General features: G+C 44.4%; 1 protein-coding gene across 1 annotated transcript; it reads left to right on the top strand.

The window, feature by feature from the left end:
- Positions 1 to 443: 443 nt before the first annotated feature.
- On the top strand, positions 444 to 9448 carry LOC309555203 (C2 calcium-dependent domain-containing protein 4C-like; the record flags this gene model as incomplete). The annotated part of the gene is made up of 2 exons (XM_082257074.1): positions 444 to 543; positions 8227 to 9448. The coding sequence occupies exon 2, from the start codon at positions 8297 to 8299 to the stop codon at positions 9446 to 9448; it is 1152 nt and encodes a 383-aa protein (XP_082113200.1). The 5' UTR covers positions 444 to 543; positions 8227 to 8296.
- Positions 9449 to 15169: the final 5721 nt, after the last annotated feature.

The raw sequence follows: 15169 nt of genomic DNA on the forward strand, positions 1-15169 counted from the left end.
ACTCTCTTGAAGACCATTTGCACTCGAACATCTGCAGACAGGTGCAGGTGTCGTCAGCCTGTTATTGCATAGACTGAGGCTATTCGCAAACACCTGTCATTCCGGCCGCAGGAATCCTTTGATTCTTAGCACCGAATTTCGCACTATAGCCCCATTCACAAGTGTGAATGGGGCTTTACTGATTTATTGATTAAGGTAGATCAATTAAAATAAGAATAAATCATACAATTTTAACAACAGAATAAAAAAAAATCTTGCGTTTGAGAAATGTTGGCTGCAAAAATCACGATGCAATGTTGTCCATGACATAGTGGAGTGTATTTAAAGCTTTCAGGTACAGAAGAGGTTAATATGAGAGATGTGGCAATGCGATGGTGCTACATGAGGGGTTGTGGTTACATATGCTAATGTTTCTCTATCCTATTGGTCACAGGTTGACTTCTAGCTATTAATAAGGGAACATAAGCCCTTCCTGGAGACTGACCTCACCTCTTATCCTGATACCTGCATCATGGCACCAACAGGCTGCAGTCAACTGGACAGGTGGGTTTTTATAAATCAATCCTTTCTTTATAGTGTTTATCTTTCATTAATACTTTTATTTTTTGATCAGTGACCAAATATTAGCTACACTAAGCTGTTCTTCACAGGTACTCTTTTTTTGTAAGGTACGTATATGCAGAATAAAAGGACATTCAGTTTTACAGTACTGCTCCCGATTGAGCAAACTTACAAAGGTTGCCAAGTATTAGGGTTCCTCAATACAGCTGGCAACCATCCATCCCAGTCTTTAGAATTTTGCACATGTATTAAAGAAGTGACGTAGGATGTTGACCTTCACTGAGTTTAATTCATGCAGGAATTCTTTTTTGTCCAGTTGCGGTTTTTATCTCATTTCCAAAGTATGTTGCGCTAAGCTATTGATGCTACTGAGTGAATAAATAAATAAATCAGAAATCTAGAATTGCACACACCTATTTTACAGGGCATTCTATTGTATTATTAGAATATGTACAGAATTATATACAACTACATGTCATTGACTTATTTGCAGAGATATATATATATATATATATATATATATATATATATATATATATATATATATATATATATATATATATATATATATATATATATATATATATATATATATATATATATATATATATATATTAGAATTACTTACTGAATGCTCCCAAAATGACGGGGACATCCTGATGCTGAGAAAAAAAATAGGAATGAGTAATATGCTCTTTCTTATCTTTTGATTTTACTGCATCCATTACCGGCAGCTGACTCTGCACATTAAGCAGCTTCTACCTTTTGGCTCCCTGGTAACCAATGGACAGATGTACTGTATGCTTTATATATTACCTCATACAACTAGCCATCTCAGACTTAAACAGGTATTCCACTTTCAATCGTTGCTTTTCCCAAACTGTTGTACATGTTAGCAAATGTAACTGCATCAAGAATGAAGTGCAGTGCAGAGGCCTACTGTTACCATCATCAGTATGTCCTTGCAGTGCATCTTTATGACCCTTTCTATAAAAAAAAAAAAAAAAAAAGTTGCTCACCACAGCAGCCTAGCTGATTAATTCCATTTGGGTAAGAAGTTATCTGGTGCTAAAGGAGAAGTACAGCTAAAGCTTGTTTAGTTGTACTTCTCCTGTGGATCACAGGAGTGCAGTTCGTTCTGAACTGTTGTGACCCGTTTTCAGCAGACCCCGAGCTGAAGCCCGCTGTCGGCTAACGTCACAGAGCCAGTCCAGGCTCGGGCAAGATCGTGATAATGTAGTCAGGATCTGCCCACATGCCTGGACCGTCACCCAGCTCAGCCTCTCAGCAAGCCGCTGATAGCCTGAGATGGCCACTCCTGCCCCCTCCACAGCCCAGCGCTCCAATGAGCGCGAGGGGGGCAGAGCAGAGAGCTGTGAGAACCCAGCGATCGGTGGTGTTTGATCACTCAGTTCTCAGTGTAGAGGCGCAGAGGGACAGATGCAGCATCAGAGTGATGCTGCATCCACCTAGGTAAGTATGATTCTAAAAAAAAAAAAAACATTCATCTCTTTTAGGTTATCTAAGCGCATAAGCATATAAGAATGTTGTTCCTTATATAGCAGCCCCTTTCCTTCAAATTCACAGAAGCCACAACTACATATGAACTATTCAGACAGGCAATTAGGCCTCTTCTCCATGCAAAGTCGCTGGCAGATGCATGAGCATCCTCCTTGAAGCTACATGCAGGCAGCCCATAGAAGTGGATGCACACACATCACCAGCACAGACAAAATTCATGTCAAAGTTTGACATGCGGGCAGAAGCAGGTGCACGGATCAAGATGCGAAGGCTCTGATCCTCTCCTGTAATTTTAAAGTAAACCTAACATTTTGTACATTTAGGGCAAAGTAACAGGATGATCTGATCTTTATACCCCTGAAATTAAAAATGAACAGAATATATCCTTCTATAGTGTGTACTTGCTTCAATCAAAGGCACTGAGTGTGATTTCTCTCTGCAATCTCCTTCCTATCCTGCTATCTGCATGAGTCATTCCTGAAAGACTGCAAATCAAGGGGGGCAGAGAATGGAAGCTCCAGCACTCAGTCTAGGGTTGACATCCTCAGTTGTGCGTGTTTCTCCATGAGTTTGTGTAAAGGGGGGTGTCTCTTCCCTCCACTATGGTCTCAGATGGCACTCAGCTCTCTTTTCTGAGTTTTGCAGTATGTGACATCAGATCTCCGTCAGCTGCCTTTGGAAGCTCCGAAATGCTGTGCAAATTCTGGACCTAAAGTGATTGTAAAGTCTCTTTTTTTAAATTAAAAAAAAAAAAAACATGTTATACTTACCTGCTCTGTTGCAGCGGATTTGCACAGAGCAGCCCAGATTCTCCTCTTCTTGAGTCCCTCTTTGGCTCTCCTGGCCCCTCCCTCCTGTTGGGTGCCCCCACAGCAAGCGGCTTGCTATGGGGGCACCTGAGCCGAGTCACAGCTCGTGTGTCCATTCAGACAGGGAGCTGCAGCTCGGCCCTGTTCCCTTTCTATTTTCATTGGCTGACTGACTTTGATTTACAGCAGCATTAGCCAATGGCGCCACGCTGCTGTCTCAGCCAATCAGGAGGGGAGTGCCAAACAGCCGAGACATTCCTACAACATCGCTGGAGCTAACGGGACCTCCAGTAAGCATTAGGGGGGCTGAGGGGGGGCTGCTGCACACAGACTGCTTTTTATTTGAATTCAAAAAATGCATTAGGATGAGAAACCTTCTGACTTTACAACTCCTTTAAAACGGATGTACAGAAGATAGGGCCGCAGATAAACAGGTAACACTTATGTAGGAGGATTTGTTTCTTCTCTGTTTATCACCCGAGGCCTTGTAAGGGTTTACGACCATTTTAAGTATTGGTACCAGGGGAGGTGATCTATTTCTCAAGTTATTCCAACAGAGTCTAAGGAGTGTTTCATAAATCTTCAAGTAAAATAAAAAAAACCCACTATAATAATATGCTACTGTATATTACACCGTGAAAGCTAAATTTGGCACATAGCATTGTTAACCCGATATAGGGTTTACGTTGATTTTGTGAGAAGAGCAAAAGCTAGCTCTCTCTAGGGACAACTTGTTCTTGTTATGCAGCTTTCCTCCTTCGTGTAACGCACTTTGTAAAATACTTACCATCAAATCTAGTCTGAAGAGCTTCACTGTAGTGCATATTGCCCTGCCCAGCATTGCACAGCCTCTTATTGAGGCTGCATTCACACCATCTGCAGAGACGTGCGTTTTTCTGTACCTGTGCAAAGGCACAAAGAAAACAATTGTAACTGCAAAGGTACAAAGAAAACAATTGTTCTCTATGTGCCCTATTCTCACCAAAACACTGGTATTATCAAGTGTAGTATGTGGTCATATCTGTGTCCAGGAGGGGTGCTATGCCATTATTCTTGTCTTATCGGGGGGCTGGAATGGCTGGCTATATAGTATCGCTGCTGGTATGATGGGGGCCCCAGGGCACCCACAGGCAGTTGGGGCACAGGAGTAATTCCCCCAGGAAAACTGTATGGGTCCAGTTCCTCCTGATTTAAATAGATCTAACTTGTCTGGCCATGGGCTGGGAAGGCAGAGAGTCTGCGGTGTCTGTGCCTCCTGGGAGTGGTCTTCCTAGGGGTGCTCTTAGTAACACTTGTGTGTGGGACCCCTCGATGTGAATAGGTACATGGTCACGGCACTAAAAGCTTTTTCTGCACTGCGCCTTCATGGACCAGGCCTTCTAGGTAAGTCCGAGCAATGATTGCTACTAGGCCTCTGGGCTTAGCCAGTGCACATTGTAAGGCCACTTTATTTATTTTAATTTATTTTTCTCCTCACGTTTATCACCTTCACTTTTGTGTGTGTTTTTCTCACTGGATGGAAGGTGTTAGTCCACGGGCCTAGGGGGAGGATGTTTGGCCAACAGATTCCTTCCTCCCCTGAACCTGGGTGGGGGGGGGGGCTCTCTTCGGGAGAACCCCTCGACCTAGTACTCAGTGGTCGGCTTCTGCTGGCCATGAGGAGAGGAGTCGGACAGTCCTTCTGGCTTGGTGGATGAAGTCATACCCTTGTCCCTGTCAGCCTTGTGCCCTGGGGGTTCATGGAAAGGTCCTACTCTTTCGGGGAGTGAATAAAAGCACACCCTTAAGAGAGAAGTATGGATTTTTTTTATTTTAGAATCATACTAATTGATGCTGCATCTGTCCTCTCTGGCTCTAAAGATGAGAACCGAGCGATCAAACACTTCCGATCGCTCGGTTCTCAGAGCTCCCTGAGCAGAGAGCTGGTGACTGTTAGTCACCACTGTCTGCTCTGCCCCTCCAGCATTCATTGGAGCTCTGGGCTGTGGAGGGGGTGGGGAGTGGCTGGCTCAGGCTCTTAGCAACTCGCAGAGAAGCTGGGCCGGGTGCTGGTACAGGCATGTGGGTGGATCCCGTCCATGTAGTCGCGATCTGTCCCAAGCATGGACTGGCTATTTGATGTCAGCCGACAGCGGGCTTCAGCCCGCTATCTGCTGAAAACGGGTCACAGGAGTGCGGAACGAACTGCAAGTACAACCACTACATTTAATGGTTTTTCGTTTTTCGTTTTCAGCACCATCGCAAATTCAAGGAATAAAAACTAGTATCATGTGCATATTTTTTCTCTGCAGAAAATGTGTATGCCGTTTCCTGCACAGACAAAAAACACATGATATCAGGATTGTGGTGTGAACAGGGCACATATATGTAGCACCCTCCTAGGTAGGTGCTAGAGAGTGAGTATAGTTTTGGCTCTGTCTGCCTATCAGAGGAGCAGCAGGCAAATTCCATATTGCTTTCTGCTTAACAGAGAGCAGGATCTGTGAGTACGGTCTGCTCATGGTGCTCAGTATGTGATTCATCTGGTCTAGGGGAGTGTTTCACACTGGTCCAATAGGGAGGCATATTGGACAGTGGAGAAAACCTGACCAATGGGTACACAGGTTTTGATAAAGCCCCAGTGATTGGCACAGACTGCTGTCTCGGTGCATTTTGGGGTGTGGTATAAAAGCCAGGAGCACATGTGCTCGGGGTCTTTGGCTGGTGAGCAGAGTCCCAGAAGGGGGTGGCGGCTGCCTCCTCTTCTGCAGTGGTTGGTGTATGGTCACAGGCAGTCGGTCTGGTGAGCCAGAAGGAAGGAGCTGAACCCAGAGGTCCAGGAGAGCTGACTAGAGGGCTTGAGACACTGGAGAACCTGGAAAAACAGTATCGTGAGTATAGGGGATCGTGTCAAAGGGCCTGAGCAGGAAGGGGGCCACCCCGGAGTAGAGTAGTCAGAGGACGGGTGTCAGCTGGTAGAGTGAAAGGGGGTGCTAATCGAGTACTCTGAAGATAAGTGCTAAGCAAGTGTATATTCAGGAACTTTACCTCATATTCATCTAGTGGCAAGGTGAAACTGCGGCCTAGCTGCATCCGCAGATAGAAGTCCTCAACATTGTGAATAGTTCAAGTTTTGGAGTATCCCACTCTTCCCTTCTCCTATCCCTATTTATAATAAAACAACAAAAACAACCAAAACCCCTAGACTGTTCATTGACTGAGCCGGAAAATTAAAGTGTTAAGTTCTGCATGCAGTTACTAAAGGTAACCCAGGGGGATCCGAAAAGTGAACAATCCTGCAGTCCTTTAGGGGGCAGTGCTACATATAAAAACAATAGTTTTTTTTTTTTTTTTATTGTACCCTTGCATGTTATGTATTATTGCACCGAAGAAAAAAACTCGCGTCACGTGACAGCAGGCTGTTTTGGCTTTGGGTCTATCAATGTTTAATCAAGGGTGGAACAAAAGTTATTACATATAAATGCTAAACTAGCTTGATGAGTGAAATACAGTATCTGTCAGTGTTCATCTTCACTTGTTTTTTTAACACCAAGGAAAAGTAGGTTTGGATGGAGTATAAGAAGATTCATTGTTTGCAGTCTCTGTCCCAATGCAGAAATTTCCCTTGACTTTCTGCCCTGGAGCTTCAACAGAAAGTAAGAGGAAATCTTCCGAAAGTGAAGGGAATTCCCATCTCAGATCCTCATCAATGAAATATTTGTCCCCATTTTGGTTTTCCCCTCACTTTTTATTTTGATGACAATAGTCAGTAAAATATATGGAAAGGGTTAATTTACCCAGCAGGGACACAGCAATGAAAGGTTGACAGGGGTTTTTATTCTTCCATACTCTATCCCAGTGGTCTCCAAACTGCAGACCAGGGGTCTGATGTGACTCTTTGCTTGCTTTTATCCGGCCCTTGGTGCATTATTCCCTCCACTGTCAGCAACAGTAGGGCATAGTTCCTGCCACTGAAATCGACAACAGGGCACTATTCCTACTCCCACTGATACCAACAATGGGGCACTATTCCTCCTCCCACTGACGCCAACAATGGGGCACTATTCCTCCTCCCACTGACACCAACAATGGGGCACTTGTCCTCCTCCCACTGACACCAACAATGGGGCACTATTCCTCCTCCCACTGATACCAACAATGGTACATTATTCCCTCCACTGTCAGCAACAGTAGGGCATAATTCCTGCCACTGAAATCGACAACAGGGCACTATTCCTCCTCCCACTGATACCAACAATGGGGCACTTGTCCTCCTCCTACTGATACCAACAATGGGGCACTTGTCCTCATCCCACTGACACCAACAATGGGGCACTATTCCTCCTCCCACTGATACCAACAATGGGGCACTTGTCCTCCTCCCACTGACACCAACAATGGGGCACTATTCCTTTCCCTAATACCAAAGAGGGTTTACTCCTATTAACACCAGGACATTTTCTATTACCACTGACCCCGAGCCGACCCCCCCCCCCCTAAAGGTTGAAGGACAGTAAACTGGCCCTTTGTTTAGAAAGTTTGGAGACCCCTGCTCTATCCAAAAAGACCAAAAAAGGAGGTAAAATGTACAGTATACATCTGTCTGATCTATGGAGAATCATGCAGTCCTAATACACAAATTTTCTGATCTTCTACATCTACATATTGGGCTTATCTTTATGCATACATTGATGAGAAATTGAAACAATGCTGTTTGCAAATGCATTAGGTTTGGTAATCAGTTCAATGAGTATTAGGCAACACAGACACATTTTTCAAAAAGTGGTTTTAAAGGCAGCAGGTTTTTCACTCTAATGCATTCTGCACATTAATGTGTGTTCTGCACATTAAGGTGAAAACCTTCTGGGTGCAGCTCCCCCACAGTCCCCCTTACTTACCTGATATTGATCCAGTGATGTGCATGAGAGCAGCGGCTCTCTCAGGTCTCTCTCCTTATTGGCTCACAGAGCAATGGGAGCCATTGGCTACTGGTGCTGTCAATCATAGCCAGTGGGACAATGAAGAAAGAGAGGGGGCGGGGCCAAACTGTTCTGTGTGTGTGCCCATGGCTCAGGAGTGAGGCTGCTTGAGTGCCCCCATAGCAAAAGGCTTGCTATAGGAGGCACTCAGCAGGGGGGAGGAGCCAGGACTTCCAGAGGGGGACCCAAATAGAAGAGATATGGGGCTGCTCTGTGCAAAACCATTGCACAGAGCAGGTAAGTATACCATGTTTGTTATTTTTTTAAAAATGACAACCTTTAGAATCATTTTAAGTTTTACAAGTAAAAATAAGGTCCAGTATAATTTTTGTGCACCATTTTAATCGGTAATTTCTTGTTTTTTTTTTTTTCTTCAGCATGTCCACACTCTTTCTGCTTTGTACATGTCACTGAATGGTTTTTGGCTGTTAAACTTTTGCGAAGACAATGGTTGGAAAACAAACACAGAGACATCATCCTAATACGTTCACAAATGTTTTAACACCAGAAAGAATACCTGAATTTTGCATACCTCCCAGGCATCAAAGCCAGAAAGACCTTAAAGTAAGTCTCCATTATCTGTCCATCCCTGACCTCAGTAGCTCAGTATTTGAAGCAATAAAGCCTTGCTCCTTTGATACACATATTATCCAAGTGGATAGTGTTGACGAATTTCTTGAAGAAGATAATACTAATGCTGATCCTCAATCACAGGCTGCTCTGTCCTTACCCCATCTTCTTAAAGCGCCTACCTGCTATGGGTTTTGCACCTTGTTGGAAAGTCCCAACACAAGAAGAAAAGAGTCTCTGTTTCACAATGATCCTGCTAATCCACCCATTCTGCTACCTCGATCTCGATCTAATACCATTTCCTGCAGAGAAGCAACTTCACAGAATAAGTTCACCACAAAACCAAGGCCTCTGCGACGTTCTGGCACTTTAGATAGTGATACAACTTCATCCACTGAGTCATCACCTTTAAGCTCTCCTCTTCTTTACAGATCCCTCCCTATGTCCCTGTTAAAAGCTTTTAACCAAGAAAAAATCTTCTCAAGGGCTTTGAAGGTTAGATGCAAGTCTTCTTTCAGGAATAACTCAGTGTCCACTGATGAAGACAGCTCAGCAGACAGCAGCCCATGTGTCACCCGAAGACCTTCCCAAGAGTGGACACTGCACCCTCCTACATATTCACCCACCGGCCTGTTAACTCCGAAGCAGTTCCCTATGGATAAAACTTTAACCTTGGACACAGGAGGAATATTGCGTTTGTCCACTGAATATAGAGCTGAAAGCCTAAGGCTCCGTATCCGACTTGTAAGTGCCGAGGGACTTTACAGAGAGTCTGTAGATTCCAAACACATTAATTGCAGTATTTCCTTATCAATTGTACCTGGAAAAAACCAAAAGCAAAGAAGCACCTTGATCAGAGGAAGCCGAAACCCAATCTTCAATGAAGATTTCTATTTTGAGGGCCTTGAAGCCAATGATCTTCTCCAGAAAACATTGAAAATTAAAGCTATAAACAAGGGATCTGGTGTACGAAGAGAAACTATCCTAGGGAGAATCAAACTTCATCTTCTCAGTGTTCTAGTGCTCTAAGACATGTACTTAATCTATTTGGTTGGTACTGAATCATTTGGAATTAAAAGCAAATAAAGCAATATATTTCATACATTGATAGTGTGTGCATTTGTGTTCTGTTTCCACAGGCCTCATGTACATGGGCAAAAAAAAAAAATCACTACTTTTAGAGGTATTTTCTGCCTCTGAGTGCAGCTGTGTGTTAACCAATGTGCCCACCCACATTGTGGTATTTAGATTTGTACACAGACAGCTGGACTCTGCCCCTCCCTCCGCTCCCATGTATTAACACTCTTCAGTTTCAGTAAATCAACACCTTTGTCCTATGCTAAGACCCTCGGCATCATCTGAATGCAATGCCAGAATCCAGGATAAATTAGGGGTTATTTTTATATTCTATGGATATACATATTTGAACATCCTAATAAGAAACAAAAGTTAATTAGTTGCCATCCATCCAATGGAAATACTCTGAACATGAAAATAAAATGTTTCAGCCTAACAAAGAATTAATTTGGCATAAAAAAACAAAAAACAAACAAAGTATTTCTCCTTTAGTGCCGGTTCACATTATTGCGGCTTGGGAGACCGCATGTAATTCGGAGTGCACTGCTCCTTCATTACATGCGATCTCATGTGCGGATGCGAGTTCAGCCATACACTTTGTATGGCTGAATTCGCACTGTATCCGCACCAAACACACACAGGAGGCTTTTTTTGAGCCGCAGTAGAATCGGATCGCACAGTGGTTCACACTTGTGCGATCCGATACTGTGCGTACTGTCAGATCGCACTGCGATATGCGATCAAACTGGGGGTGTCGTTAACATTTAATTGACACCCCCTGCGTATCGCATATGGCAAAGTGAACTGCCAGAGGTGCGGATGCGATGCGGGAACACGCTGCATATTCGCAGTGTTCCCGCATCGCACAAGTGTGAACTAGCACATACTGTACTAAACATTGTACAAAATGTTGGAAACTCACATTTTATGTTATAACTAGTTTATTCTGAACTTCAGTTCTGAAGATGAATGGATGTATTTCACAAAAGTGCAAAATACAGCAGCTATGCAGCAATCCATTCACCACGATGTTCAGTATATAAAAGGAAACATTTTTACAGCTATGTTGATGACAGTTATCTTGGTCAACTGTAGAACAGACTGATTACTATCAGTACAGTGGATGACACCACATGTCAACCCACAGCAGCACAACACATCCTGCTGCAGTGCAGAGACATGAACTTCAAAAAAAAGAAAGAAAAAAAATATCTAGAAAGAAAAACCAAGTAAAACACACATTGAACGTCCCCCTGCCAGAGCTAACAATAGCCCACACTGTTTCACGGTGAGCCTAGTGTAAACTTAGCCATAGGTTTAAGGCCCGTACACACGTAGCGATTGTCGGCCGTAAATATTCGTCCGCCGAACGATCGGCCGATTGTTGGCTTGTTAGTATGATGCTTCCGACAACCGACTCCGACTTTTCGGCCGAACAGAATCGGGTGTGCAGGCTATAAAATTTTTGTTGGCCGTCACCAGAACGGCCGATTGTTCGCCAGTCAGTACAGAATTCGGCCGACTAACAGCAGATGAGCAAGACTGGGCATGCTCAGAGAAGAAAAAACACACGGAAAGTTAACCATCACATGACATCACTTCTGCAGTCGGCTGTTGTTGGCCGACAAAATTCGTGTGCAGTCTTTAGCACTTTTCAACCGACAGGACAGCACCGGACAAAAGACGGCCGATCGTTCAGCCGACATTCGGTACGTGTGTACGGGGCTTAAGTGCTTATGGACGATTGTGTGCTCTCAGGTGCATTTAAGATCAGCTCAAAACACATCTGAGATCATTCATGGAATCTTCACAGGTACATCTGACCTGCAATTTGTCACCATATTACCATCTCACCTGGTCATATGGGTCATAGGGGCTTATATAGGGGCATATAAAATAATTAATGTGACTTTCAGCAAACAATTAATGAGTGGAGAATCAATCACTGTCATGGAAAATACACATACAAGGAAAATTCACCTTGGGGGTGTTCAGCCTTGAGCCAGGAAAATCAAGGAAAGCCAGGAAAATCATTTGGTGGCCAGCTGCGCACGCCACGAAAGATTGTGGGTGTGGCAAAATAACCTATACAGTTGGTGGGATTTAAAACTTGAGTCTACTCTATGTGTAAGACTGGGTTCGTACTGCTGTGCAGAGCGGCTCAAAGCAGGGGTCCAGTAAATCTTCTGTTTCAGGGACGAATCGGGCCCAAATTTTTTGCTGGATTCGGACCTGAAATGGAACCAGAAGATGCACGGGACTCTTCTGCGAACCACTCTGCAGCCGTCCTGGAGCTGTGTGAACCGGTTCCATTGAGAGCCGGTCACAGTCTCCTGACATGCGGATAGGATGCAGGGAAACCTGCATCCAATTCGCATTAGTGTGAACCCAGCCTAAACGATAACATATGCTACAGTCCTTGTTCCCCAAAAATATTCTTTAATTATTGTGCCATAAGTGAATGCCAAAAAGACACTTAGAAACCTCAGAGCAACCATTTTTAACCACTTGACCACCGGAGGATTTTGCTGTCTTCCGTCCAGGCCACTTTTTGCGATTCGGCGCTGTGCGACTTTAACTGACAATTGCGCGGTCGTGCGACGCCGTACCCAAACGAAATTTACGTCCTTTTTTTCCCACAAACAGAGCTTTCTTTTGGTGGTATTTGATCACCTGTGCGATTTTTACTTTTTGCGCTATAAACAAAAAAAGAGCGTTTATTTTGAAAAAATAACAATATTTTTAACATTTTTTTATATGAAATTCCCCCCCAAAAAAATGTAAAAATCAATTTTTTTTTAAATTTTTGGCCAATTTGTTTTCTGCTACCTATGTTTGGTAAAAAAAAATCGTAATAAGCGTATTTTGATTGGTTTGCGCAAAAGTTATTGCGTTTACTAACAAAGGGAAAGATGTCTGTCATTTTTGGTGTTTTTTTTTAACGCGTAATGGCGGTGATCTGCGATTTTTTTTTTGCGGGACTGCGACATTGCGGCGGACAGATTGGACCGTTGACTGACATTTTTGACACTTTTGGGGGTACCAGTGACATTACTACAGTAATCAGTGCTATAAATATGCACTGTTACTGTAAAAATGGCACTGGCAGTGAAGGGGTTAATTTTATTGGAGAGGGAGGGGTTAATGTATGCCTGGTGCTTACTGACGTGTGTGGGGGGAGGTGACTGAGTGACAGAAGGACAGATCGGATGTTCAGCTATGCTGAACACTCCGATCTGTCAATCCCTGTCACTATGGAGATCCGCCCGCTCTGTTTACACAGGCGGGCGGATCTCCTCACTCGATTCCCCGACGATCGGGGCAGAGCAGCGGCGATCGCCGCTGCTCCTCCCCTGGCCCGACTCCCGCTGTGAATGAAAACAGCGGGAGCGCGCCTCCGGCGGCACGCGAGCGCCGCCTACAGGGGGAGGAGTCCAGCGACGTAGGTCTACGTCGCTGGACGGGAACGAGCCACTTTGCCGCAGTACGCTCCATGTGAGCGGTCGGCAAGTGGTTAAAGTGGAAGTAAACTTCCATCACATAATTTTACTTATAGGTAAGCCTATAATAAGGCTTGTCTAAAGGTAGTGTAAATATCTCCTAAACGGGCATCGTTTAGGAGATATTTACTGTACATGCAGCCAGTGACATCACTGGCGCATGCACTCTGAAGGAACGGCCACCCGTACCATTCCTTAAGAGCCCTGTGCCATGGACGGCAGCTCCTGCACTCATGAGTGGGAGTGAGAACCCAGAATCAGGAAGGGTGAAAATAGGAGCGGCTGCAGCTCTGACACCTTGGCTCTGGAAAAGCTTTGTTTATACAGTGAAGAGGTCAGGTGTTCATGTTACACAAAGTGCAGGGGTCAGATGTCCAAAGTGTGTAGGTGTCAGGAGTGAGTAACCCAGGGAGCAAAGGCATCAGGATTGTGTAATGCACAAAGCACAAGGGTCATGAGCGCAGTATGCACAGTGTATAGGGATCAAGTAGGGTGCAGGTGTCAGGGCTGTGTAAGACCCAGAGAAGTAGGGTTGGGAGTGTATAAGACATGGTGTTGTGGTGTCAGGAATGCCTAACACACTAAGTGCAGGGGTCAAGAGTGTATAACACATGAAGTGCAGGGGTCAGGGTATGCTATGTACTGTATGTCACATACACTATTTAGAACTTAATTGGGGCACGGGGAAAATATCAGTGTTTGCGCCAAGTTCATGTACCTGTCACAGACAGGTACATGAATCTGTCTGTGTCTGCATGAGGCAAGGAATGCCCACACTGGAGTGTGGTAACTCCTGCCCTCCCATCCTAGCCACTGTGTCCACCACACTGACAGGCACATGGCCAAACAAATGTTTTATGGAGGCCTCTGGCATGGAGTGGGGCACAATATGGTGGAGGGTTTTTCCTCAGCAGGAGAGATAGTGTTCTAGCAAAGAACGGGAGTAGGGCAGGGACTTTTGCTTTTGGCGCCAATTCATGTCATTCCCAAAGCTCTTCTTACATGCTGTCAATCAAAAGTTAAGTGGACCTGATGGAGAGTCTTCTGAGTGACAGCTGAATGGGGACAGGGATACAATACTGTGAGGGAAGCAGTCACATATATGACAGCTTCCCAGCACAAACATGGCCTGCTCTGAGTACTGGCTTACCTCTTTACATCAGCTCAGAATTGATCTTAATTACCATCAGTTTCCTGATAATTCTTTAAGAATTTGATGCTGCCATAGCGACAGAATCTTAGTGGCAGTAGTAAGAACTATCTAAATTTGCCACAGGTGTCAGTAATGATATTGACACCAGTGCAAACTACCACCAGAAATGTGCCATCATGACTTTTCTGAATTTCCCTGAGAGTGTATTAGTCAAAAGAGTGTAATGCACCGGTCAGTAGACAGAGTACAACAAAAAATGATCTCCGTCCCCAAGCCAAAATCCTCCTCAGTTCAGATAGCCCCCTTCCCCCCACTAGTACAAATCCCCCCAGTACAGATCTCATCCCTTCCACTAGTAGATTGCAACCCCTTCATGAAACCCACAAAGTGAAGGAAAGTCCTCCCTTGGCTGGGTGATGTGACTGGAGATGAGGGAGAGATAAGAGAAGCCTTCGTAGCTCTTAAATGCAGCTACCTGTCTCTGAGGTATGGCAGGAGGCAGTATCTATGCCTGCAAGTGTTTCAAGTGCGTTTCAATTGTTAGCAATAGCTGCTACACTGCTGATGCTGTGGGGGTAGTTTGGATGCCTGTATCCCCCCTTATCTATGCCCCTGTCTGTTTCCCATCACTTCCTGTTTCTGGAGCTTTGGATAGATCTCCTTTGTGAACATACAGACAACAATAATGTGAAAAGTATATATTGCTATAAAGTAAACCGCACTCTCAAACACTGTTTAATACGTGCTAATAGGTATATTGTCCATCAACACCAGTGTACTTAAAATAATGACGTATTCGTGAAAATTCCAACTCCTTCAAAGAACCATGAGCTGTGATGAGTGATCTTCCACCACCGGTAAATGAAATACCTACTCACCAGAAGTAAAATTTTATTTGCATATCCAACCAATGAGGTCTCCCCCGCGCCAATAGATATTCTCCGCTAGTGCCACTATTCCAGTTAGACTCCAGGATTTATGCCATAGTATGTAAAGAACAAAGGGCCCTTCATAGTATAG

Source organism: Pelophylax lessonae (genome assembly GCF_965119305.1).
Source record: "Pelophylax lessonae genome assembly, chromosome: 4".
In the NCBI taxonomy this organism is placed as follows: domain Eukaryota; kingdom Metazoa; phylum Chordata; class Amphibia; order Anura; family Ranidae; genus Pelophylax; species Pelophylax lessonae.